Source organism: Suncus etruscus, chromosome 4 (genome assembly GCF_024139225.1).
Source record: "Suncus etruscus isolate mSunEtr1 chromosome 4, mSunEtr1.pri.cur, whole genome shotgun sequence".
NCBI classification, from domain to species: Eukaryota; Metazoa; Chordata; class Mammalia; order Eulipotyphla; family Soricidae; genus Suncus; species Suncus etruscus.
Window position 1 is genome coordinate 30,970,185 of NC_064851.1, and position 27,912 is coordinate 30,998,096.

Here is a 27,912-nt window from a genome sequence, read left to right on the forward strand (position 1 = left end):
CTCCTACAAGGCCTGACATAAGCATCGGCCCTAACTCCTATGCTAGTTCTCCCATTGGAAAGGGAAGGAGAGGAGATGCAGAGGGAGTCCAACTTTTGCGGATCCCCTGGACTCTCTGGAAGGCGGGGGGTGGGTGGGCTGGGCAGGAGGCCGACGGGGCTGGGCGGAGGAGGAGGGGGGGTCTGGCGGGCAGGGGCAGAAGGAAGCGTCTCTACCATTGGCTCAGAGGCGCCTCCACCTGCGCGCAGCCCTCCGGCTTGAGCGCAAAGTCCGCTGTTCGAGGCCAGGGAGGGGCGGAGGTCTGCAGCGCAGGTGGCTTCTGCCATCCGTCCGTCCGTCCGTCCAGCAAGATGCCCTTCGGGATGTGGGCGAAGAATAAAAACACGTCCAAGGAGACCGCCCGGCTGGTGGACAGCGAGGGGAACTCGGGGGGCGCGGGCGGCTGCACCCCGGAGCCCGCGCGCCAGCTGGTGTTCCACGTGCAGCTGGCCCACGGCAGCGTCACGGGTCGAGTGCAGGGGTTCGCCAGCAACCTCGAGCTGTACCAGCAGATCGCGGGCGTGTTCGGCCTCGGGGTGTCCGAGGTAAGGCGCTCGCTCGGTGGGTCCCCGACGCCCGCACGGTCTCGGGGGGTGCTTCTGGGATACCCCCAGAGAGGGGTTAAGGACTGGGAAGGGACCCAGGCGACATCCCAGGGTCGCAGGGGAGACCTTGGGGGCTCGGAGTCGCAGGCCCAGAGGCCACCTTTGTGCTCTCTGCTCTGCTCTTGGAGTGCCCAAGTGGCCCCGGGTGCGAGCGACGGGGCGAGCGTCTTCTCTGCCAGTCCAGATGCGTCCTTGATGAACCGACACTCCCACTTGGGGTGGACTTTACTCCCCTTCCGTGACCAGGAGGAGGCCCATTAAGAGCCTCAACGAAAAGGGAAGATAAATAATAATAAAAAAAATAAGAGTCTTTTGGTGATTTCCCCCACCCACCCCGAGTTTTTATTTCTGGGAAATGATACCTAAGTGATAGGACTAGTCCAGATATCTCAAAGGTTATTAATTGCATGTTTTACTCCAAGGCAGTCCTTTCAAAAGGGACTGAAATTTGCTTTAATCCGACAGTCTCTGTACCTGGAGCAAGATTTTTTTTTTTTTTTTTTGCTCTGTAGGCCTCATGGAGAAAGCACTGGTTCCTGTCATATTTAAAGCATGTTGTGAAATGAAGGTGTGAGAAATGAGCTCAAGAATATACTTTATCCCCACAAAGGATAAGGGAAGCTCAAGATTTAAGATTTAAGTTTTGAGGGTACTAGATTGACATGTGGGTATTGGTTCTTTAGTGTTTATCAGGGCTGTTCAAAGGAAAAAATTCTAAGAAGAGAGGAAGAGAGTTTAGAGTGCATTTGTTATTTCAGGGTTCTCAGGTATCAAGGGTGGACACAAACAATTTTGTGTGGATACAGAGCACTGTACTACTACTACTACTACTACTACTACTACTACTACTGCTGCTGCTGCTACTACTACTACTACTACTACTACCACCTCCACCACCACCACTGTTACTTCTTCCTCTTTCTCCTTCTCCCCTTCTTTTTCCTCCTCTTCCCCCTCCTCTCATCTGAACAGGATTTCTCAAGGAAAAAGCACTTACACTTGATATTGCTAGAACAGGTAGATGGGGGGGGGGAGGGTCCAGATGTTGATTAGTAGAACAATAAACTTGGATGTTAATGCAGGTTTGACAGTCTACTAGCTTGAACAAGCTAAACTTTACTCAGTTACAACCACTTATAAAGTTAGCAAGAAAACAACTAGGATGTTTTTAAAACCTGACTCTCTTGGCTTCCAAGCTAATGTGTTTGTTAGCACTTTTAGATCACAATTTTAAATGTATCTCTTGGGATGTTCCCACTTGAAATCCTTCTCCCCCGGTTCTTGGGGGAGTGTCTTTGCTACTTTTTCTTTTCCTTAAATGAAGGAAATGAATGAAGCACAGTGACTGCCTCCTATATATGGCAGATGTTTTTCAATCTATGTTTCCCTTAGAGTTAGTATCATTGCTTTCCAGACTTTATCATGACCATGCCTGCTTTGTGGCAGAAGCTGTGTTTAAGCTAAGGTGTTTTTCTTCTGACTCTACATAGCATTATATTATTATTATTATTATTATTATTATTATTATTATTATTATTATTATTATTATTATTTTTGTGTTTTTTGGGTCACACCCGGCAGTGCTCAGGGGATACTTCTGGCTCCATGCTCAGAAATTGCTCCTGGCAGGCACGGGGGACCATATGGGACGCCGGGCTTCGAACGGATGACCTTCTGCATGAAAGGCAAATGCCTTACCTCCATGCTATCTCTCCGGCCCCAACAATATATTATATTGTTATATCACCTCTCCAAATTCCCAAGTGTCTTAGGCATAACCAGCATTTTTAGTTGCAAGGTAAAATTCTCAGAAAATTAAATCAGATATAATGGATTATATCTAACTTGAACATTTTTATAACCTCATATATGTCTCTCTATTTCTTTGTTTTTGGACCATGTCTGGCAGTCCTCAGGACTTACTCCTGGCTCTCTGCTTTCTGCTTGTTTCGTTTGACTACCATAGTATAGGATTTCATAAGTATCTCAGTAGTTGTTTTTCTAATTTTTTTTGGTTTGGGGCCAAATATGGTGGTTTTCAAGGTGTATTCCTGGTTCTGAGCTATGGGATCTATCACTCCTAGTGGTCACAGGGGTCCAAATGGGTACCAGGGATCAAATCTGGGTTGACTGTGCACAAAGCAGGCACCTACTCCACTGTAGTGCTGTGACCCAGAGTAGTTAATTTTGAAACAGAACTAATCTGCTGCGATAAAATGTACACTAGTGAGTTCCTATTTCCCTTTCTTTTCCTTTATCAAGAGGAAAAATAATGGTGTAAATTTTTGAAATTTTTGTGGAAACAAAACAAAAAATTTCTTCACTTGGTAGGTTGAATAGATCATTAACTCCCTGATGTACCTTAAGAATGGATGTATAAATTAGTACAATCAATGATGAGCTACAACCTCTTTATTGAAAGGGAGAAAAGAAAAATTTGACCTTAACATCATGTCAGGCAGGGACATTTTAGGCAGAGATTGCTAGGCATCTATAATGTGCTCAGGTCTTTACTAAGCCATGTTTACACTGTCTTCATTGCATTTTCACCACAGCATGGAGCATAAGTTCTTCTTATTTAGTGTGGAGGTAAGTGGGACTTTGAGAAGTTAACCAGTTTGCCTAGAGTACTGGCCTGATAAGTCAGAATGTCAGGTGGGTTTGCTAGTGGTAGCACCACTGGAATGATCTGGGGACCAGTAGTAGTTTTGGGTGGAATTGAGAGACAGTTTTTGTTTTTTTGGGGGGGGGCACACTTGATGTTGCTCAGGGATTACTACTGGCTCTGCGCTCAGAAATCACTCCTGGCTAGAGGGACCATATGGGACGCCAGGGATTGAATCAGGTCCCTCCTGGATCTGCTGCGTGCAAGGCAAATGCCCTACTGCTGTGCTATCGCTCCAGCTTCCACTTTTTGATTTTTATAATAAGGTAGATTTTCAGAGGGTGGCTGTGCATTTTTTATCCCAAGTTATGATCAGGCTACTTTGTTATATTCAATCATGGTTCAATGGTTCAAATTGGGCCTGAGGATGTAGTACTAATGGTCCCTGCAAAGTTAGGGGCCTCTTGGATAACATCAGGCAATGTTCAGGAGGCTGTGTTATGTCAGCTGATTGATCCAGTTGGAACCGTGCAAGGTATGTACTCTAACTTCTGTACTATCTCCACAACCCCAATTTCTCCCACCTTGAAAAGTAGACGATGTGTCATAACAGCTTGGGAACTTTGAACCATACTTAGTAACTGCATTGAAATTCATAATATATTTTTTTAAACAGGTGGTCTTTCTTGAACCAAAGACACAGTACAGAGGATAAAGCATTTGCCTTGTGTGCAGTCCATTTTGGTTTGATCCCTGAGTATTCTGTAAATAGGCCCTTGAGCACTGTCAGAAGTGACCCCAGAGCTTAGGACCCCTAAGAATCTCCAGTGTGCTTTCATCTCTTCTCAAAACAACAACAACAACAACAACAACAACAACAACAAAATACCACCCCCCAAAACCCAAATCAAACATAAAAATGTGGTCTTTTCCAATGAAATCATCCACAAAAATATTTATTGTCTCAAAAGGTACTCTTGTGAAGCTGACAGTTGTAGATGATTTCAGGTTTTCTGAAGGAGGGAACTAGTGAAATGTGTCAATCACTTGAGATTTGTTAACAGTTTGGTACAGTCTGTGAACATTATCTTGAAGCAGGTGGCCAGTCATGCAAAGGAACAGTGACATCTTAAAGCAAAACAACCCTTCTAACCTTTCATAGCTGTTGTTTCCCCCCTGCCCCAAATACTAACTGTACAATTCAGAAAAACAAAAAAAAGTCAATATTATCTTTTAAAATACTCAGGCTATATTAAGTGAGTTTATAATTATTATTTGTCTATAAGTTTTAAAATTGTTGTTGAATGGGTATATTGAATTGAGAGCATGATGCCTTCTTCCTTTTTTTTTTTTATGTTGGCGGCACAGAGGTTACTCCTGGCTCTGTGCTCATAAAACACTCCTGGCAGACTTGGGGGACCATATGAAATACCAGGGTTCGAACTGGGTATGTCTTGACTCAGCCACGTGCAAGACAAACGTTCTACTTCTACCTCTGTGCTATCACTCCAGCTCATCTTCTTGCATTTCTTAATTATTAATATTTATTAATAATTATTAATATCTTAATTATTAATATCTATGAAAAGGTTGTAGGATAAAAATTTGAAAGAGTTTTTAAAGAAACTACTTTGTAGTTAGACACTTTATATACCTAGAAATGGAAAACTCAGTCTTTCAAATAGGATTCAGAAATGATTTTCTCTGTCTTGGTCATATTAGTTGGTATATAATATTAAATAGTTCATTGAAAGAATGGATTGGCAAATATATATAACCCTTTCTCTCTTGTTGCATATGGCCTTGTACTTGGAAAACAGAAGAAAATTATAATTTTTTTTTTTTTTGGTGTTTGGGCCACACCTGGCGGTGCTCAGGGGTTACTCCTGGCTGTCTGCTCAGAAATAGCTCCTGGCAGGCATGGGGGATTATATGGGACACCGGGATTCGAACCAACCACCTTTGGTCCTGGATCGTCTGCTTGCAAGGCAAATGCCGCTGTGCTCTCTCTCCGGGCCCAATTTTTTAAAAACATTTAAAGCCCTAGTATTCAACATAGAAACCTGCTATTACTTCACTTAACAGCAAATGTTTGGTATTAACTCATTTTCCTTTATAGAAAAACTCAAAAGTTTATATACTCAGCGAGGCTGATACTGATATTCCCATTAAAAATTATAGCAATCTAGGGGGCTGGAGCAACAGAACAGTGGGTAGAGTGCTTGCCTTGCATGCAGCTGATCTGGGGTTCAATCTCTAGCATCCAATATATCCCTCTGAGCCCCACCAAGATTAATTCCTGTGTGCAGAAACTTGAGTAACCTATCAGCACTGATCAGTGTATGGCCTTATCCCCAAAATATGATAAAACAAAAAAATTATACCTCTCCTGTTTCACACCTCACTTAATTTTCCTTCCTAGTATACTAACATCATAAGTCTGTTAAATTAATTTTGTTATTTGTTTTCTTCTCCATGATTTAAAATTAAAATGTAAGTTTTATAAAGGCAAGGGTTTTATTCATTCTGTTTACTGATTTAATTTGGGGATTCTGAACTCTATTTGAAACCTAGTTGGAATTGAAAAAGTGGAATAAAGCAATCCTTATTACTTAGTACTTAAAATCCTGACCTAGGTGTAGCATAAACCTTAAGTGTAGATCATAATACTCAGATTTTATGGGGTTTTGATTTAACTTATATGCAATATGAAAAATAAGAGTAGCCTTTGAAGAGGGTAGAAATGAGGAGCACCACTCAACCTGAAATGGGAGTGATAGTGAAATAAAGAAATTGCAAAGCGAAGGTAGTTATTTGTATCAAATTTTTACCTATCTGCAAATTCCATTAATTATGAAGGAAGAGGTTCTGTTTGCCAGCAAAATTGTCTCCTAAATTAGTATCTGCTTCCTTGTCTCAGCTTCCTGGTATTGGCATTGAGCTTTTATGAAAGTCAGTATCTTGTACTTATGTGGCACTTCAGAGATCATGAAGTGTCCTACAGACTTAGCATTTCTCAGTAATGCAGTTAACTGGCAAGTAGAATTGTGGGAACTCATGACAAGTGGGCCCTGGGAAGAGTAGAAGAGAATGGAGCTTACTGACTTGTGTCCAACTTCCCAAGGAAAACCAAACTTCCACCCAAAATGAAGGTGTTTGAATTGCATTGTGTAATTTTATCTTCAGACTCCACAGTCTATCAGGTCAGGAATATAGCTCATCAGTAGAGCACTTGTAGTATGGTTCTCTCTCTCTCTCTCTCTCTCTCTCTCTCTCTCTCTCTCTCTCTCTCTCTCTCTCTCTCTCTCTCTCCACCCAAAATGAAGGTGTTTGAATTGCATTGTGAATTTTATCTTCAGACTCCACAGTCTATCAGGTCAGGAATATAGCTCATCAGTAGAGCACTTGTAGTATGGTTCTCTCTCTCTCTCTCTCTCTCTCTCTCTCTCTCTCTCTCTCTCTCTCTCTCTCTCTCTCTCCCTCCCTCCCTCCCTCCCTCCCTCCCTCCCCCCCCCCCCCCCCTCTCTCTCTCTACCACACTCGGCGGCGGTGCTCAGGGGTTACTCTTGGCTGTCTGCTCAGAAATAGTCCTGGCAGGCACGGGGGACCATATGGGACACTGGGATTCGAACCAACCACCTTTGGTCCTGGATTGGCTGCTTGCTATCTCTTCGGGCCCATGGTTTTCTCTCTTATGTTGCCCCTCAAAAGATTAAATTCTGAGGACTTTGAATCAAGTTGAATATAAAAAGAGTTGAGAACATAAGAAAGAGAAAAGCTTTACCTCACTGCTGGGAGCTGCTCTTATAGCATTCTCCTGTTGGACATGAATGAGTTCACAAAACATCAACATCAGATAAGACTCTGTGGCTGATGGATCAAGGCAAACATGGTTCTGTAATTTTCTTAAAAGAAACAAAAACATGAACATTGTCCAGACCACAAAACAACCAGGTGTCCCTTTCCCCCTTGCTTTCATTGATAGAAATGATTGCTGCTCTGTGACTAATTTTCAGTTTTAGCTTTGATCCTTTCTCATTCACTAAATAAAAGTTTACTAAGATTGTTTCCACTTCCTGACAGCACCCTCTGCAGAGCAAACACAAACTTTCTTTCTTTTTTTTTTTTTTACATTTGCTGGGTGCCTTCCCATACAGTGATGGACAGTGATGGGGCTAGTAGACTATACCCAGTAATGAAGGTTATTTAGTACTAGAAATTGAGCCTGGGTTCGTGCTTGCCAGATATGTACCCTTGCCTTTTATATTGTCTCCCAGGCCCTACATGTATTTTTTAAACCTATCTCCAAACCACCGAATACAAAGAGATCAATCACCCAAACTGGCTAGGCCTGCTGAAAGCCTGCTTTGTTTTTACACAACTAAAAAGTCTATGGACTAGAGAGATAATACAGAGGATAGGACATTTGCCTTGCATGCTGCTGGCCGTGTTCTATTACTGGCACCCCACATACTTTACTCAACACCACCAAGAGTAATCCCAGAGTGTAGAGCTAGGAGTAAACTCTGAGTCCCACAAGGTGTGATCCCCAAATAAAAGCAACATAACGTTTGTGATGTAAACCAAAAGCTCTCTCAATAGTCTCTAAGGTTGGCGGATGGTATCACCTATTTTAGGAAATAATAACCTAATGCCAGCTCCAAATTCTTTCTTTTTTTTTTGGGGGGGGGGTGGAGGGATACACCTGGTGGTGCTCAGGGGTTTACTCCTGACTCTCTGCTTAAAAATCGCCCCCGAAGGCTTGGAGAACCATATAGAATGCTGGAAATCAAACCCAGGTCAGCTGTGTGTAAGGCAAATGCTCTACTGCTGCTATGCTATCTCTCTGCCCATTTCTTTTTTTTTTTTAAACTAAATTTTTATTTAATTAGAGACTTGTGATTTACAAAATTATTGAGAATTCGAGTTTTAGATATATATGTACATATATATATAATTTCAACTACCATTGATAATTCCCTCTACTATTGTTTCAATAACCCATTACTGACTCTCCTGCCCCGACTATCTTGACAGGCACATTACAAAGTTAAGTGGTTGCAGCTTAGATTTTATGTTTGAGTGTTGTTGAATCTGTGCTTTTGGCTCCAAATCCTTTCCAACCCTCTCACTATTGAACTGTCCATAGGTTTCCCTTCTTGTAGGGATCAATAAATGAAAGGGCTTTGGTATGAGAGCATTGGTAACCATTAATGCTTGGATTTTTATTTTATTTATTTGTTTTTTTTGGGGGGGGCATACCTGGTGATGCCCAGGGGTTACTCCTGGCTCTGTGCTCAGAAATCATTGCTCCTGGTAGGCACGAGGGATCATATGGGATGCTGGGATTTGAATCACTGTTGTTCCTGGGTGGGCCACTTGCAAGGCAAATTCTACTGCTGTGCTTTCTCTCTAGCCCCCATGCTTGGGTTTTTTTTTTTTTTTTTTTTTGGTTTTTCGGGCCACACCCGTTAGATGCTCAGGGGTTACTCCTGGCTACGTGCTCAGAAATTGCCCCTGGCTTGGGGAGACCATATGGGACGCCGGGGGATCCAACCGTGGTCCTTTCCTTGGCTAGCGCTTGCAAGGCAGACACCTTACCTCTAGCGCCACCTCGCCGGCCCCAACCATGCTTGGGTTTTTATAATGAAGATTCAAGTACCCTGAGTATGGTTTTCCTGACTTTGCCCAACATATTTTACTTTTTTTATTTTTGATGCTTTGAGTTCTAAAGATCTGGGTTTCCAATTATATTACTGTTTTTATTCCATTTGTGCTGATATTGAGAAATACCACTGAGTGGGTAGCTTAAAAACCAAAAATACTTAGGGGGCCGGAGAGATTGGATGCAGAGGTAAGGCATTTGCCTTGCATGCAGAAAGACGGTGGTTCGAATCCTGGCATCCCATATGGTCCCTGGAGCTTGCCAGGAGCGATTTCTGAGCGTAGAACCAGGAGTAACCCTTGAGCGCTGCCGAGTGTGACCCAAAAACCAAAAATCAACCAACCAAACAAACAAAAACCAAAAAAACTTAAACTTACTGCTCCTAGTTAGGGGGGTAGGATGGTCTGAGATCAGAGCACAAGACCAACCCCCATTTACTGGAGACCTGCTTCCTTTTTTTTTTTTTTTTTTTGGAGACCTACTTCCTGGTTCATACCTGACACCATTGAACTGTGCTCTCAGATTGTAGAGGGGACTAGTGATCTTTTTGGTGCCTCCTTGTTATTAATCCCATTCATGTTTTCTCTGCCCTTGTGATTTAAAACTACTGCTACTATCCATTTTAAGGGTTACAATTTCAATATTTGAATACTGGTTATGGGACACAGTCGCATAGCACCTACAAATAATCCCTCTAGCCACTCTCCCTGTTCTGTTTATCTTTTGAGTCATGTCCTGTTTATGCTACTACACTTACCTGTGTGTCCAGGATATTTAACTCTTTAACTTCTCAGGCTGTTTTTTTCTTCCTAGTCTAGTCTCCTCTTTAGCCAATTGTTACTTCCTCTAAGAAGCCTGCAGTGGGAGGAAGAGATTGTACAAGGTGAAATAGCAGGGGTACATCACTTTCTCTGACATGCATGGTACCTAATTCCAGCAGAAGAGACAGAAAAAAGCTATAAATAGTCATGAATATAACCAGGAATAGTCCCTAATATAGCCAGGAAGAGCCTTAAGCACTCAACCCCACTGCCTCCTCCAAAAAAACCGCCACTTACCCTGTGAATGCACAATTTAGATTATAGAGTAGATGTATTATTACTGTTGTATTCATATTGTTGTAATCATGTTAATCATTATTATATTAACCAGTAGTACAGCATATTAATGATTAATGTATAATTTTAGGTGAGAATTAATCATTATTGGTAATAGTCATTAATACAATGAATTACATTGCATTGATGCTTTATTTCCTAAGATTTGGAACTTTGTTTTTGGGACATACTGTCTCAGGACTTACTTCTGGCTCTACACTTAGGAATCACTCCTGGCAGTGCTCAGGGAACCATATGGGATGCTATTGAGCCCAACTTAGTTGTGTGCAATGCAAGCGCCCTATTTGCTGTAGTATCACTCTAGCAACTAGCCCTGGAACTTAAACAAAATCGTTTGCTGGTTGCTTTAGTTGTTTCACATAAGTTTGGTAAATAAGTCATAGATGCTGTAAAAGATGAAGCCAAAGAAGCTAAAGATAGAGAGAGAAGCAAAGCCACAAATGACCTGAGAGTTATCCAGATTTTATTCTCTAAGTCATGAGTATAACTAATACTTTTCAGCAGAAGGGTGACTCCCAGCTCATATTTTATAGAGCAGAAATGCATTGCCCATTCATTTACTATCTTTTCTTTATAGATAATGTGCAGTAAGTTGACTATAATGGTATTTTCTGGAATTGCATGGTACCACTTAAATTATAAATATATCACAGTCATGTGTGCATGCTATCTCTTATGATCATCAACATCAATTATATATGAAAAAGTCAAGCATGAAAAAAAAAAAAGACCCATGACTCATTGTGAGAAATAGGAGGATGATATAACCAGCTGCTATCAGGTCCAGTTGCTATCAGAAAGATAAGAAATAGATGGTGACTCTTTTTGTACTGGAGCTTTCCTGAAGGTGTATGCACAGTTCAAGGGTAATGTTCAAGTTCCTGGGCAGAGGCTCTCTCTCTCAACCTCATGCTTAGCTAATCAGTTGCCTGGTCTCTGTCTTTCTGTACCTGCTTCTACCTGTCCTGGTAGAAGTCATCCTGGGTGAGCCTGGAGATCTTTAGTACGTAGCAAGGGGTTGGGTTCCTCAGATTAGGGCAATTTGTACTCTAGTGTTTATGTATATATTTATGTAATCCTGCTTACAGCAGGGCCATATTAGATCATCATCTTACCCTTAGAACACAGTGAAACATATATAAATGCTCATATACTTCTTCTTGGCTGACTGCCTATAGTTAGAAGACCTTTGTCAGGAAAGAATATCCATCCTTGATTTACAAGGAGGCAAGGAAGCTTTGGAGCTACTTAGTGAGCTATGAACCACTGGATTAATATTTATGTTTTTTAGGTAAAAGTTGTAAGTTCTAGAGAACCAAGAACATTTCTAGTTGTCCTCTCTCTCTCTCTCTCTCCCTACCCCCCCTCTCTCTCACTCTTCCCTGACCCCATCCTCTTCCCTGACCCCATCCTCACCCCTCTCTTCTTCCTTCCCCCTTCCATGGCTCTAATGCTACCATCCTGACTCCCCAATGGCTCCCTGCCTCCTCTCAATGCTGCTTCAAATTCAAACATCTGTTATATTGGTGAATTTGGATACAGTTAGCTGGAGAGAGACTAAATGTTTTGGCCTGTGCGTCAGGGGCTCATTTCTAGTTTATTTTTTGTGGGAGGAAACTTATTACAAAAGACAGTGGGCATGGCAGATATTCTGGGAATTCTTGAGTAAGGAGAAAGGCACTTATCTTCCATGGCCCTTATATGGCAGTTATCTTCCAAGGTCTTGACACTTTTTTTTTGTTCATTATGGCTTTTATGCATTGTTCTTCCCTTTACTTGGAAATCTATTTTTGGGGGGTAGAGGGTGGGGGTTGGAGGGTACATACCTGAAAATGCTCAGGACTTACTCCTGGCTTTATGGCTCAGGGATCACTCCTGGTGGAACCATATATGGTGCTGGGGTTTGAACCTAAGTTGGCCTGTTTGTAAGGCAAGCACTTTAACAAATCCTGTAAAAGGAGCAACTTGTGTGTTTGACTAAATAACTTTTGCTTAATCTGAAGGACTTAGGTCAATCAATCACATCCTAAAATGTAACCTTCTTCCCACCTAAGAACAGGATTTTGTGCTTCACCTCTTAGTTTCCATAACTCATATCAGACAGAATAGTAATCACTGATTAACTTTTTTCTCTTTAGTAAAGTTAAGAACTGTACAGGGGGGCTGGAGAGATAATAGCATGGAGGTAGGGCATTTGCCTTGCTTGCAGAAGAAAGGTGGTTCGAATCCTGGCATTTCATATGGTCTCCTGAGCCTGCCAGGAGCGATTTCTGAGCGTAGAGCCAACAGGAACTAAGAGTTGGCGATGTTTTTTCACCATTTAACATGAAATTTATTTTATTTTATATTTTTGGTTTCTGGGTCATACCCAGTGGTGCTCAGGGGTTACTCCTGGCTCTGTGCTCAGAAATCACTTCTGGCAGGGGTGGGGTACTATATGGGATACAGGTGATTGAACCTGGGTTAGCTGCATGCAAGGCAAATGCCCTACCTGCTGTGCTCTGGCCCCTTAATATGAAATCTTAAATACATGCAAAAGCAAAGTGAATATGGAGCTAGAGAAAAAGTTCTTGAGGTAAGGTATCCTTGAAGTACCTTATCAGCCCCAGTTCAACCAAAACCTGCTAGGTGTGGCACAAAAATCACACAATAGCAGTAATGAGAATAGCATGATTAACTTCCCTTTTATCCCACTCCAAAAACTCTCTTGCCAATACTTTATTTTTATGTATGCTAAAAACATTTTATTAAACATAACACAAGTCCAGAAAGGAACAGAAAGCAAATATATGACTTAATGAATAAGCAGATACCTATAATAAGACCAATGTCAGAAGAAGTCCTTGTCAGTCTTTGTAGAATCTACCCCCTTTCTCCTAGCCCTGGATATAACCACTGTCCTGATTTCTTTGATAGTTTATATCATGCCTTTTTTTTAAGTATTATCACCTAAGTGTATTTTCCTAAATATATTAATTTCAACTAATAGATTCCCTGCCATCCTATATTATTTCATTTTTAATATATGTGTTGGCAAAGTTAAGTCACTTATCCTTTATCATTTTTCCTGTTTCTTTTGCTGATGCCTGCCACCTTGACAGGCATATTACAAATATATTTAAATGGATGTTCAGAGATCACTTTATATGACAGAGGCATTGGACAGAGATCTTAAATCTGAAGAGCCAATGTTATTCCCTGACAATCAGGTCTATTTTTAAAAACTGAATGGTTGAGTGGGGCAGTGAGATAGTACAGTGGTTAAGACACTTACTTGTATCAGGCTCACCCATGTTCCACTCCAAGCACCTCCTATGATCTTTGAACTCCTTTAGGAGTGGTCTCAGTGCATAACCAGGAGTCATCCCTGAACACTGCTGGATATGGCCCCCAAAACAAAACAAAGTGAACAAGTATTGGATAGAGAGATAGTATAGTAGATAAGGTGCTTGCCTGTAGCTGACCCAGATTTAATCCTTGGTACCACGTGATCCCTTGTGTACCACCATGATTGATCCCTGAACACAGCCAGAAATAAGCTCTGGTCACCAACAGTGCCCTCTACCACTGTCCCCAGTTTCCACCCACCTCCAAACCTGCCCCTTTAGTAGGTACAAAATCATTTATTTTATATTGCTTGTTATAATTCAGTGGTAATGCAATTATTGAAAAAACTTCAGTAAGAGAAAATTTGTAAAAATTGTTATATCTCACAATGGAGTCATTAAGTCATTCTCTGAAATTTCACTTGTTGCTAATTGAGCATTTTGTGTTGTTTTTGTTTGTTGAGCTTAGGTGAATTCTATGCTACTTTCCCATCTAACTTAGTGTATTTCTTCTATGGTATCAGTACTGAAGAGTTTGGAATGGAGCTGGGCTGATGATTTTTTTATGGTGGGGACTGTGGAATGTGAGTGTAGCTGTTGAGGCTTTTGGAAATAAGAGGGATTGGAGAGGTGGCAGGTTGCCTCCAGAATTTTTAAAACCCTAAAACAGGTGTCTCAAACTCAATTTACCTGGGGGCCGCAGGAGGCAAAGTCAGGGTGAGGCAGGGTCGCATAAGGGATTTCACAAAAAAAAGTCCTCAAATGTCATTATTAACAGTTTTAATTATTTCTTCTGAACATGAATAGAACATTGAGTGAATATCATGAACAGTTCTTCTGAACATGGCATCTTTTGCCTATTCCTTGCTGCCAGAGACTTGACAGCGCTTCTTCTCACAAATCTGAACCACATTTGGCTTTAGAGAGGAAGCAGTTGAGACCCTCAGTATAGCTTGAAGAAGATCATCATTAAGTCTAGACCTGTACTTTGACTTATTGAAGTTCAATGTGGAGAATAACTTTTCACACAAATATGTGCTCCCAAAAAGGCACATGGTGCACTTGAACATTCGGGAAAACTCAGGGAAGCTGGGGGGCAATTCTCTCAAAAATTGCCCATGCATGTCTGCTTTTCCACTAATCTCCCTGAACTTGGCTTTGAGATCAGAGTTGCATTGCAGGTCAATGAGCTCCATTTGAAGCACAGGAGGGGCATCTTGCACATCAAAGGAAAAGGGGTCCACAAAAATTTGGAAAAGTGGCTCTGTGCTTTTTGAAATCTGCAAATCTGTGATCCAATTCCTTCTCTAGCTTAAAAATAGCATCAACATATTTCTCACCACTGAATGGTATGCCTGCATCCACAAGTTTCTTGCATGCTGGGAAATGGCAAAGGTTTGTCTGAGAGAGCTGGGATTTCCAGAACACAAGTTTTGTGGAGAATGCTCTCATGTTGTCAAAGGCAGCACTGATAAGCTGCCCTGGGCCTTGTAACATATTGTTTAGTACATTCAGCTTATGTGTGATGTTAACAAGAAAAGCAAAGTCCTTGAGCCATTTGTGATCACTCAACTCAGAAACAGCATTCCCATCCTTCTCCATGAAGGCTTTCACTTCTCTCAACTCAAAAAATTTTTTCAGGACATTTCCCCTGCTGAGCCAATGTACCTCGGTGAAATAGAGCACATCTTCATATTCTGACTCCATTTCCTCTAAAAAAGCACTGAACCTCCTGTGCTTTTAGCCCCTGGATCTGATTTGGTTGATGCATTTCACAACAACAGATATCACATTGTCACATGGCAGGCATTTACTGCAAAGGGCCTGCTGATGGATAATGCAGTGAAGAGCAATGGCCTTCTCTACACCCTCCTCTTCAAGATTTTTTTGAACAAGTGCCACCAGTCCATTTTTCCTCCCTGTCATCGATGGCGCTCCATTGGTTATTATTCCAACAAACCTCTTCCATGACAAACCTGCATTCTCAATGGCATCACACATATGCCGAAATAACTCATTAGCGGTGGTCTGGCCATGCATTGGAATTATTGTGAGCAGCTCCTCTGTCAATTCAAAATTGCAATCAACAGCATGGACATAAATTGTGATCTGAGCAGTGTCTGTTATATCTGTGCCTTCATCAAGAGCAACTGAGTATGCATCAAAACATTTGGCTTTCTCACACAGTTGATGATAAATGTCACTTGACATGTCAGAAAAGCGCTCTGCCACAGTGTTGGCAGAAAGGCTGATTTTACTAACCTGACCTTTCTTTTCTGGACAGATGATACTTGCAGCCTGTAACATGCATTTTTTAACAAACTCTCTTTCTGTGAATGATTTCCCTGCCTTAGCAATCATCTCACTAACCACGTAACTAGCTTCGACTGATGCAACATTCTCTTTGGTTGCTTTCTTGAAGAAATCTTGTTGCCTCATTAGATATGCTTTAAGACTGGCAACCCGCTTGGCTCTCTCATTCCTTGATATTTTGCACATTCCTCAGCATGTTTAGTTGAATAATGGCGTTTCAAGCTGTATTCCTTGTGCACTGCAACTTTTTCTGAGCAAATAAGACATGTGGGGATGCCCCTGTGCTCAACAAAGAAATACTGCATCTCCCACTTTTCCTGAAATTGTCTGTGCTTGTCATCAATCTTTCTCTTCACTGCAGGCTTTGATGAAGTCATGAGAAGGTATGACCAAATCTAATTCTGTAATAAACTCTCTCCCTTAGGCCTCAATAATGCAAGGGACAGCGGGCAGGAGCAGCGGAAATGACGTCTGCACTAGGGGCAAAGTATTTGCGATTATTCGCTTATCGAATATAAAATTGCATTAGTAAGAAAAAAAGTCGCATTATTTAATTTTAATTATTTAATTTTAATTGCATTAAACATTTGCATACCCCGAATGGAACTGCTCGGGGTATGTGAATATTTAATGCGATTTTTTCTTACTAATGCAATTTTTATTGCGATTATTCGATAAGCGAATAATCGCAAATACTGCGATATTTGAAGGCCGGCTGTGGGCTACAAAATGTTGTACAGAGGGCCGCAAACGGCCTGCGGGTTGCGAGTTTGAGACCCCTGCCCTAAAACCTGTGTACTCGGTGTTTTAGTCATTTTTGTGTCTTTGCAGAGCTTAGTTGAGAAATAGGCCATTGGCATGGGGTCATCTGTGGGATCTAAATGCAGCTGCAAGGGACCTCAGCACACTAGGGACTCAGCCTACCCTCTTCCAAGGAGCTGTGTCCATCTGGGCAGAATATCTACAATCAATGAAAAAGATGTTCTCTCATCTAATCTATTTTATGCTTATTATCCTCTCAGGGTTGTTAACTGTAACCTGCCTTTTGGTTCCTTTTCTCCTATTCATACTGCTTGGTTGTCAGTTAGGTAAGGGTATCTCTAATGTTTGAGCATGGATCAATGAAAGGAAGTTGTACTTTTGTGTTGCAAGTCAGCCCTTGATGGGGCTGACTGATGGAGGGATGGAGGATGAGGTCTTTCTCCTCCAGCTCGGACCACGCGTTTGTCATCCCATTCAGCCGGTGGTTCTGCGGTGAATGCGGAGGGTAGAAAGCTAACAGGCAGTCAGGCTTCAGAAGATATCAGCTTTATTCAGTGGACATGGCTGAAGCCAAAAGTCCCAAAATCAGCCCTCGAAAAAAGCCCCTGCCTTCCACAGACCCTTGCTTTTATACATCATAATCAAGTACCCCCCTAGGGTGGGAGCAGAATGCCAGGTCACACCCTAGGGTAGGGCACAATCACTGATCAGGGTAGAATCAGTAACATAATAATCCCATGGAAATGTTTACATACACAACACTTTTGTTTTTGTTTTTGGCCACACTCAGGGGTGTTCTGGAACTACTCCCAGCCCTGTGCTTTGTGTTTGCTCTTGGCAGTACACAGGGACTACGAGGTGCTAGGAATCAAACATGAGCTCCTTTTATGCAAAGTATGCTCTCAGCCTATTGAGTCATCTCTCAGTCCAAGTCATCTTTTGTTTCATTCATCCTTTGCATTTACTACTAGCAGAATTAATTGCCTTATTATTGAAGGAGTAGAAGATAAATAAAAAGAATGGGAAAATTTAAGTTATTTAGATTTGAGTCCCTGGCAAAAATTTTCTCAAAAATTAATGAAACTAGTTGTCATTGTAAGAAAAATAGCTGATTGTATTTATTTTTAGTGACAACTCTTTACATTTCATGAGAAAAATTAAAATTTTGTAAACTTTGTACACACAATCATAAATTTAATCATATACAAAGATTTAAAGTTTATTACAATATTATGGTAAGGTTTATTATAAGTGAGGTTCCTAATAAAAAAGAAATTGTCTATGATGTAATATCCATGACAAAACTCCATAGCACATGACATTATGTACCAGTTATTATTTTTAGCTGTTTTTTGTTTTTGTCTAGGCTATTACTAGCTCTGCACTCAGGAATCATTCCTGGTTGTGCTCGGGAGACCCTATAAAATGCTGAGGATAGAACCCAGGCCTGCTTTGTGCAAAAAAAATGCTCTATCCTCTGGCCCCTACCTAGGTTTTTTTTTTATTTTATCTTACAATTACTGTATGAAAAGGATCAATGTGGGGCCAGTGCTATCTGAGTAGCACTGAAGTAGGGTATTTGTCTTGCATGAGGCCAACCAGGGTTCAATCCCCAGCATCCCACATATGACACCCCCCCCACAGCCTACCAAGAGTTATTTCTGAGTAGAGCCAGGAGTAATCCCTGAGTGCCACCAGGTATGGCCCCCAAACTAAAAAAGTTAGATTCTGGGGGCCAGAGAGATAGCACAGCAGTAAGCCATTTGCCTTAGTTATAGGACAGTGGTTCGAACCCCTGCATCCCATATGGTCCCCCGAGCCTGCCAGGAGCAATTTCTGAGCGTAGAGCCAGAGTGACCCCTGAGCACTGCTGGGTGTGACCCCAAAACAAAAACAAAAACAAAAGAAAGGTTGATGCCTCACAAATCTAAAATACATGGTAGGGAGAGGGATCCTGTATGATCTTATATTTTTTTAATTTTTTTGTGGGGAGGGGTCACACCCAGCGGTGCTCAGGGGTTACTCCTGGCTCTGTATTCAGAAATCTCTCCTGGCACACATGGGGGACCATATGGGATGCTGGGGATTAAATTTGATCTGTCCTGGGTCGGCAGTGTGCAAGGTAAATGCCCTACCGCTGTGCTATCATTCTGTCCCCCCCCCTTTTTTTTATTTCTGGCTTAGAAGACCATATGGGGACCCATATGGGATGCTGGGGATTGCCTTGCAATTATCTGCTGTGATATCGCTCTAGCCTCCCCAACTAGTTTTAACTGGAAAAAAAAAAATCAACGTTCTTAGAAAAAATGGCAAATGAAGTGTGTCACTCAGAACTACAGTAATCTAGCCCTCTTTTTCAGAAGTATATACATTTAATTTCTTTACCTTTTTTTTCCCAGAAAAGTACTATATGAGTTTGAGTGAGACAGCATAAGTATAAGTAACTCCCTCTCCCCTACAGTTTTCTTTTAACCCGATTAGGAATATATGATGTAGTTGTCTTATACAATTCATAGTGACATAAGTGAAGGAATGGACCTAAGAGATATATCCAGGTCTGGAAATGGCAGAAATAATGGAATATTTGCATAGTTCAGAGTGCCACCAGAGCTGATAATATGTCTTTAAAGTAGTTTATATCCTTTTTCTCCACTTTATTTTTCAGTGCCAGGGATTAAACCCAGGGCATTACATATGCAAGAGTTGTAGTCTACCACTGAGTTATATTTCAGGTCTTGATTGATAACACTTTCTAAGAGGTCTTCACCTCTTTTGAAAGATATGCATCATCTGCTTTCTTCTATGAAAACCCTCTATCACTGGTAACTATTTATTCAGTAAAAGCAGTTAACAAATCTATTTGGGGTAGATAATTGCTGAGATTGACAAAGGCAAGAGAAAAAAGGCAAGTAAGGGTGGATGACTGTCACTGCTTTGCTGGATTGAGATCTAAGAAGTTGTATTTCCTCCCTCATCTCAGAGGCTCTGGCATTGCTGGTTGGGAGAGTACTCCACACTCTGAGGTTGTGGAGATTATGATGGGAAGTTTGAAGCTGGAATTTGGGCATGACTATAACAGGAAATTCTGTGGCTCTTTTGGACATGAAAGACAAGAAGAAGATCTTGGCAGTGAAAGAATAAATGCCATGCCTAACCTTCTCTAAATAGTGGATCAAAGTGCAATAAAGTGAGCATTCTGAAAGTGTATTTATTCTTGTATTCAAGTCAGCCCAAAGATAGTGAGAGCACACATAAAAGAGCAGAACCAACTTCTTCAAAATGGCCGAAGTCCAGGATCTATATCTGTAAAAGTCACAAGTTCTTGAGTTACAGTGTTAATTTTAAATAGCCTTAAAGAGATACACAGTATTACCATTGAGGCAATGGTAATAATTCTATATTAACTCTTCAAACAATTCGCATAAACTTATGAGACATTAATGTAATAGCAGTCGTGTGATTGGCATTAACAAGTTTGTCCTTCAAAATCCAGAGCCAGAACCTTAAACTTGATTCTCAAATGTGGAACTTCTCGGGCCCGGAGAGATAGCACAGCGGTGTTTGCCTTGCAAGCAGCCGATCCAGGACCTAAGGTGGTTGGTTCAAATTCCGGTGTCCCATATGGTCCCCCGTGCCTGCCAGGAGCTATTTCTGAGCAGACAGCCAGGAGTAACCCCTGAGCACCGCCGGGTGTGGCCCAAAAAAACAAACAAAAAAATGTGGAACTTCTCACCTTAACACAGCAGTATGTGCTCTAAGTGCAATTTGTTATTAGATGCTAGTTATGATTCCTGGCTACCTTCCTTTATTTCTTCTCTTTATACTTTTCCCTTTCTATCTTAACTTTCCTACATTTTCAATTGTAAGTGGGGGCAAGGGAGGCATATTTTGAAAACTAAGGAGGAGGGAATTATTGTTGAATGCCTTTCATCATCACTTATAGAATTATCTAAACTACCTTAATAAGAAATATAAATTCTTAATACAATGTCCAGAAATGATTATGATCTGTATGTAGATGAAGCAGCTGGAGCTTAGATAAAAAGTCAATTAGTTCATTTGTGCAGGTCAGGGATAGTTTCGATCTTAGTTTTGTCTAAAGCCAAAACCCATCTTTTATACAAGAAGTTTTATCAGAACCAAGGTTCTCCACTAATACAAAATATTCTATTTATTTTTGGTTTTTGGCCCACACCTCGCAGTGCTAAAGTCTGTAGGGAGATCATATGGGATGCCTGGGCTCAAATCCAAGTTGACAGAATATAAGACGAATGCCCTACTCACTGTACCAGGGGTCCTCATATTATGACCTGTGTCCACATGTGGCCCACCCAGGACATTTATCCAGCCTGCCAGGTGTTTTTGCTGCTGCTGCCTGTTCTATTTAGCAATTCTGGGCCACTACTGCACCTGTGTGGGATGTGCGCTGCACTCTTCAACTCCCTTCCTTCTCTCTGTCTCTGACTCTTCCTCTCAGTCCCAGGTAGAAGTCCTCAAACAATGGGGCCACTGGCCACTATTGTTCATAGTTTGTTCATAGTTTTTTTTTTTTTTTAATGGGTCACACTTGGTGGCACTCAGGGGTTACTTCTGGCCTTCTGGCTACGCTACCAGAAATAGCTCCTGGTTTGGGGGACCATATGGGACTCCGGGGGGTTGAACCATGGTTTGTCCTCCTCGGATAGCACATACAAGACAAATGCCCTACCGCATGCACCACTGCTCTGGCCATGTTTTTTTATTTTAAACCATAGTCTGGCCCTCCAATGGTCTAAAGGACAGTGAACTAGTCCCCTGTTTATAAAGTTTAAGGATCCCTGAGCCTGCCAGGAGTGATTTCTGAGCACAGAGCCAGGAATAACCCCTGAGCACAGCTGAATATCAAACAAACAAACAAAAAAGATTGAGGACCCTGTATTGTACTATCACTCTGGCTCCTATTTTTTGTTATTTTAAATAGCCCAAATTATTTATAATAGCATCTATATTTTCTTGTGTCATTTTTTTTTGTTGCCACACCTAGTGATACTCAAGATTTACCCCTGACTCTGCATTCAGGAAATACTTCTAGCAGTGCTTGGGGACCATATTGGATGTTGGGATTCTAACCCAGTTCTGCTGCTTGCAAGACAAATGCCCTGCCCACTTTAATATCACTCGGCCCCTTCTGTCATGTCTAGACTTATGAACAATTTGGCCTTAGAATAAAATTCTTTTATTTTACCATCTTTCTCTTCTGAACATTTAGATGTCATTTTCAACTGCCCTACCTTTTTCACTATAATTTTAATTGTGCTCAAGTTATGGACACTGTTACTTGATTTCTAGAAGCTTTTAGTCAAGATTATTTCAATGCTAAGTGTTAAGGGAAGAACTCCCCTAGTGCTTTCCTTCCTTGTGTATCCAAATTATTATTTCTCATAATTTCTTTTTGTTTTGTTTTGTTTTTGGGTTATATCCAGTGGCGCTCAGGGGTTACTCCTGGCTATGCACTCAGAAATGGCTCCTGCCTTGGGGGGAGCATATGGGATGCTGGGGGATTGAACCACAGTTCCTCCTAAGTTAGTGCGTGTAAGGCAAATGCCCTACCACTTGCATCACCGCTCTGGCCCCTATTTCTTATAATTTTTTTAAATCCATATTTTATTTTAATCCTATGCTGTCTTAATCTTACATCTTGAAGTGAGAACATGCTCATTTGGCCAACTTAAAAATACATTATATAAGTTGACCATGTAATCTGTTATAAACTGTGTTTCTGGGAAGTGAGCAAAATGATATTAATAACTACTTGAGGACGACAGGGTTAGCTGAGATCTGGAATCATAATTATAACCATGTGACCTATTAAAAAGAGAAGAAAACTAAGATTTAGAAAAGTTTATTGTACATTTGTTAACAAAGCAACACCACACATGCCAATTTCCTGAGCGGTAAAGGTAGCTTTTGCTTTATGGATATTTTGGGAGGGAGCTTGGGACATCAAAATAGAAGCAGGTAGAGACAGCACAGTGTCAGCGCCCAAGGCAGAGCCAGAAGTCTCTGGTACTCCTCGTCCTGGCTCCTGCCTGGTGAGACATTCCTGTGAACTGAGGATGGAGCCCTCTGGTAGCCTGCCAGCTACTTAGGGAAGTCTCCTGACCCTGCTGGGTCCTCTCTTGCTCTTCACTAACTGCCCGACTATCCCAGACCCAGAAGTCTTGCAGGCGGGAATGCTAGTAATGTTGGCACGCAAAGTGGGAAGGAACTGCTTTGGAGCATGGGGGCCGTGGTTAGTAATAAATGTCGAGCAAAGGTGAGAGTTTTTCGGACAGGGCTGTGCTAAGTGTCTCAAGTCTGTGACAGAAATCTGTCTTGGCAGTCTCTCTCCATCTCTTGCCAGTTTCTGTTCTGTTGGTCTCTCCCTGGGTGGGAGATGATTCAAAGTCAAGTAATTCCTGTTCTAGAAGAAACTTCACACACTAGATTTAGCATTCTCCATGCTTACGTATTGAGTCCCAATGACTTTACCCAAAGGCGAGATTTTTTTTTAGTCTTTTACAAAAATTTTAATGAATAATTAAAGTGCTATTCCTCTGCCCTTTGTCACCTCTCATGTAGTGAACCTATAGTACACTTTATTTTCTTACTTTTCACCCCATTATCCAAGAGTACATTTTCTTAATGTCTCTTAGGGACCTAGTTCAGAATAGAAATCAGCTTTAACTTTTATCTACTAAGATGTTTCTAGTTTCTCAAATGTCCTAATTTTAGGATAAAGTGTTAATTTTTTTTCCTTGTTAGTTTTGGGGGTGTGGACTAGAAGGACTAGATCATTCTTCCTCTTTATTCCACCATGACACCAAAATGGCTCACCATGCTTACTTTCTAATTTCCCATGATTTATTTGGGTACTTTGTAAATAACACATGCTTTTTAGCCATTTCATATTGAAACTGGTAGTTGTCTGCTTCCTGGAATAATAAGAACAGAATATTTCATGACGTCCGCATATGCTAATTAAGAAAATACTGGGGCCGGAATGGTAGCATAGCAGTAGGGCGTTTGCCTTGCACGCAGCTGACACAGGACGAACTCTGTTTGATCCCCAGTGTCCCATATGGCCCCCCAAGCCAGGAGCAATTTCTGAGTGCATAGCCAGAAGTAACCCCAGAGCATCACTGGGTGTGTCCCAAAAAGCCAATTAAAAGGAAAACACTAATTATGTGCCCATTTTGGGACAACATGGTAATCTTTAGAATTCACATATTTATTTGGTAAATTGTAAAGATTAATCAAAATTTTATTAGACATTATAATTTATCTTGTTTCACGCATCTGGCTATGCTATTGTCAGATGTAAAATGTTTTATTTTTGCCTCCTTTCCTTTCCTTCCTTTCCTTCCTGCCTTCCCTTCCTTCCTGCCTTCCCTTCTTTCCCTGCCTTCCTCCCTCCCTCCCTGCCTTCCCTTCCTTCCTTCCTCCCTCCCTCCCTCCCTCCTCCCCTTCCTTCCTTCCTCCCTCCCTCCCTCCCTCCCTCCCTCCCTCCTCCCTCCCTCCCTCCCTCCCTCCCTCCCTCCCTCCTCCCTCCCTCCCTCCCTCCCTCCCTCCCTCCCTCCCTCCCTCCCTCCTTCCTTCCTTCCTTCCTTCCTTCCTTCCTTCCTTCCTTCCTTCCTTCCTTCCTTCCTTCCTCCCTCCCTCCCTCCCTCCCTCCCTCCCTCCCTCCCTCCCTCCCTCCCTTCCTTCCTTCCTTCCTCCCTCCCTCCCTCCCTCCCTCCCTCCCTCCCTTCCTTCCTTCCTTCCTTCCTTTCTTCCTCCCCTCCTTCCTTCTTTTCTTCTCCTCCCTTCCTTCCTCCCCCCATATCTCCCTCCCTCTCTCTTTTCCTAAAAAAATAATGTTTTATTTTTTATTATTGTTTTTTCTTTCCCTTTTCAGTTGTCCTGCATCCAAACTGCCAAACCAAAAAAGGTGATTTTAAAGAAGATAAGTAGTTTAGAAAGCGGAAAATTTGAAACAGTATTGTACAAGGAAGAATGTTAGTGATTTATAGTGTCTTTAATATTGGTGTATAACTTGCAGTCTTATTAAACTAGCACAGAACTCAGAACTCTTCCTGGGGAGAAGTGATTGATATTATATATCCATATTATACATATATATTCATATTTGATTCATTTCTCCACATTTTATTTCTCTTACTCATTAGTGCCCATGTAGTGCCTACAAAACAAAGAATAAAACCTATGCCATTGTTTTGATTCTAGTGTTTTAGGATTAGTTTGAGATTTTGACTTTCTTTGGTATATGTTGCTTGAATAACATATTTGCAAAAAAGAAAGGAAAAGAAAATGCTACTTAGGGAAGTCACTTGGTAGGTTAAAATACAAATGTGATTTCTTTCTATCTGGGGGTTATATTTATTTTTGTTTTGCTATTAAACAACTGGAAAAAAGTAGTTGTACCAGAGAGGGAAGAGGGTAAAGGATGATTCACTTTTTATTTAAGACTTGTCATTGCTGACCCAGGTCAACAAATTTAGAAGTGAATCATTTATAGAAAGTTCTACACAGTTCGAGGTTTGCTTTGTGTAATATTCCCATGAAGGTCTAAATAAAGCTTATAGTATCATGTTTCTAAATATGTCTGGTTGCCAGCTTTATACATGTTTCTGGAAGACGGTAGCCATTGAGAAGGTGAAAACAAAGGTATTGTATGTGTATGATGCACATTTAAAAAAGAATATTAGAAATTTAATATGTGTCATGTTGGGAAAAGAATAGGCTTGATTCTCAAGGATTACTTTTGGTGATTTTTGGGGGTTCATAGAGAGTGCCAGGGATTATGGTTAGCCCCATGCAAGGCAAGCAACTGTCTTAATCCTTGTATTATGTCTCCAGCCCCAAAAGCCTGAGATTTTAAATTACTGTAATATAAAAATATAACATAACTAGTCAACTTTAAAACTAAACTGAAAAATACCTTTTAAATTGCAGTAAATAAAATTAAGTAATACGGAAATATTTGGGGTTCATTTAGAGAAAAATTTCTGCTTTCTTCTGCTTTTTTTTTTTTTGTGGTTTTTGGGTCACACCTGTCAGTGCTCAGGGGAAACTCCTGGCTCCATGCTCAGAAATTGCCCCTGGCAGGCACAGGGGACCATATGGGAAGTCGGATTCGAAGTGATAACCTTCTGCATGAAAGGCAAACGCCTTACATCCATGCTATCTCTCCGGCCCCAAATTTTTGCTTTCTTGTTTGAAATTCTAAGATGAGTTTATAGCATGACTACAGAATTCTGGGTTAAAAAAGATTCTAAGTTTGAAATTTAGTTCTGATTCTGCCCTATACTACTACTATATGGACCTTCAGCAAATGACTTAATTGGGCTAAGGTGATTTGTTTCTCTGCACAGGTGATAGTGAGTGGTACTCTGCCTCCTGGATTGACTCTTTAGGATTAGTTGAATTAATCTTTTAGGAAATGATTGGTAAATGACATGTCTCTGCAGATAGTAGATGTCAGAGAGGCAAGATTGCAGAAAAAGAGCTTACAGTTGGATAAGGGTTGGAATTCCATTTGCACTAGGTACTAACTACCTTGTGGCCCCATTCAAGCCATTCGATCTAAGTACTTTTCTTTAAATATTTTAAATATATTTAATAGATGTATAGTATTATCTTAATTTAGATATACAGTATATTAATTTAGTATTCATTTATGTTATGAAGTGACAAGCACAGTTTACATCTTAGGTACATCTTTAGTTTACACGGTTATGGATTTCTTTTTTTAAAAAAATGTATTGGGGCTTGAGAGATAGCATGGAGGTAATGTGTTTGCCTTGCATGCAGAAGGATGGTGGTTCGAATCCCAGCATCCCATATGGTCCTCCGAGCTTGCCAGGAGTGATTTCTGAGCGTAGAGCCAGGAGTAACCCCTGAGTGCTGCTGCCGGGTATGATTGAAAAAAAAAAAGTGTTACATAAACCTCATCAAAGCTTTGTTTTTCTTTCCCATTTTTATTGAGGTATACCACAATTTATAGTACTGTCAATGCTAGTTGTTTGTTGTTTAATATAAATGACTTTATTTAAAGATCATGTATCATATAGTTGGCGTAGCTGATCATAATACATGCATTTCCAAGTACATGGTAGAGAAATTATTTAAAGAAAAGGAAAAAAAGAAAGGAAGCAAGAAAGAAAAAATAAGCAAGAGGTACAGCAACAAGAAAATCTGTGAAAATTATTGTATCTGGCAGTGAAGTCATTAAGCCATTGTTAGATATTTTAGTAAACACGAGTTGCTAATAGATCATTCTGTTATCTTTAGTTTCTAAACAATAGATGGCTCCAAATACATGTTGGCATCTAAATTGGTGTGTTCCTTGGAGATGACAGTATTTAAAAAAAAATGGGGTTTTCCCAGAATTCAAGTATCATTGCTGATACTGTGGCTTTTGTGGGAACCTGTTTTTGGCCACTAGTCTTCCTTATGAGAACATAGAGGAGGGTATCAGCACTCACGTCAAAAAAGTCCTAATGATGTTAGTTTAAATACCTGCATAGCTGAAGTTTTAGTCAGAGAGATGTCTGCAGAGAGTCATAGAAGAGTGGTGAAGCAGGACCATGGCCGCTAGACTTCCTTATGAGAACATAGAGGAAAGTATCAGTACTCATTTCAAAAAAAGTCCTAGTGATGTTAGTTTAAAAATCAGCATACCTAAAGAGAGGTGTCAGCAGGGCCACGGGTGAAATTGCAGTTGTGGGTGATGGGTGAAGCTGAAATAGATTTGGCAGGGCAATGACTTGGTCTGCCCTCCATCTCCTGAGATTGCCAGCATTTAGCAGTGTGGCAGGTGCACTTATAATTTTTCACAGCTTGGTTTAAACTCGAGAATCAAGAATAGATTGAGAGTATGGAGTTGGCTGAATGCAGAGTGACTGCATCGACAGGTCATCTGTTTATACATCTTTCCAACACTGCACCCACCACCAGAGTGCCAAGTTAGTCCCATCAGTGTCCAAAGGAACCCTTTCATTCTCTACTTACCAGGAAACTAACCGACTTTCTAGTTGTTTCCTTTGGCCAGTTGTTACTCCTTTATTTTATATATTTATTTTATTTTTTTAGAAATTGCTTTTATGGTCCTGTTTTACATTAAGAAAGTTATTATTTATATATTGTTTAATTTTCAAGTGTTTGAGAAATTTTTTTCCTGTGTGTGATTCATCTCTATTTTCAAAGCATTGTTGTCTGGACTGATACCTGATAGGATTTTTAACTTTTTGATTTCATGGAGATACGTTTTTTGACCTATTATGTAGTCAGTTTTAAGGACTGTCCCATATATAGGGAGAAGAGCATGTTCTTCTTCTTCTTTTTTTTTTTTTTTTTTTTTTTTTTGGTTTTTGGGCCACACCCGGCGGTGCTCAGGAGTTACTCCTGGCTGTCTGCTCAGAAATAGCTCCTGGCAGGCACGGGGGACCATATGGGACAC

At 41.0% G+C, this 27,912-nt stretch overlaps 1 protein-coding gene across 1 annotated transcript in view; it reads left to right on the top strand.

Annotated features, from left to right (window-relative positions):
* The first annotated feature begins 350 nt into the window (after nt 1-350).
* GIPC2 (GIPC PDZ domain containing family member 2) overlaps nt 351-27,912 on the top strand; it is a 98,701-nt gene continuing 71,139 nt past the window's right edge. Inside the window, exon 1 of the mRNA XM_049771480.1 lies at nt 351-584. Within this exon, the coding sequence (XP_049627437.1) occupies nt 351-584 (234 nt within the window). The remainder of the gene's footprint in view (nt 585-27,912) is intronic.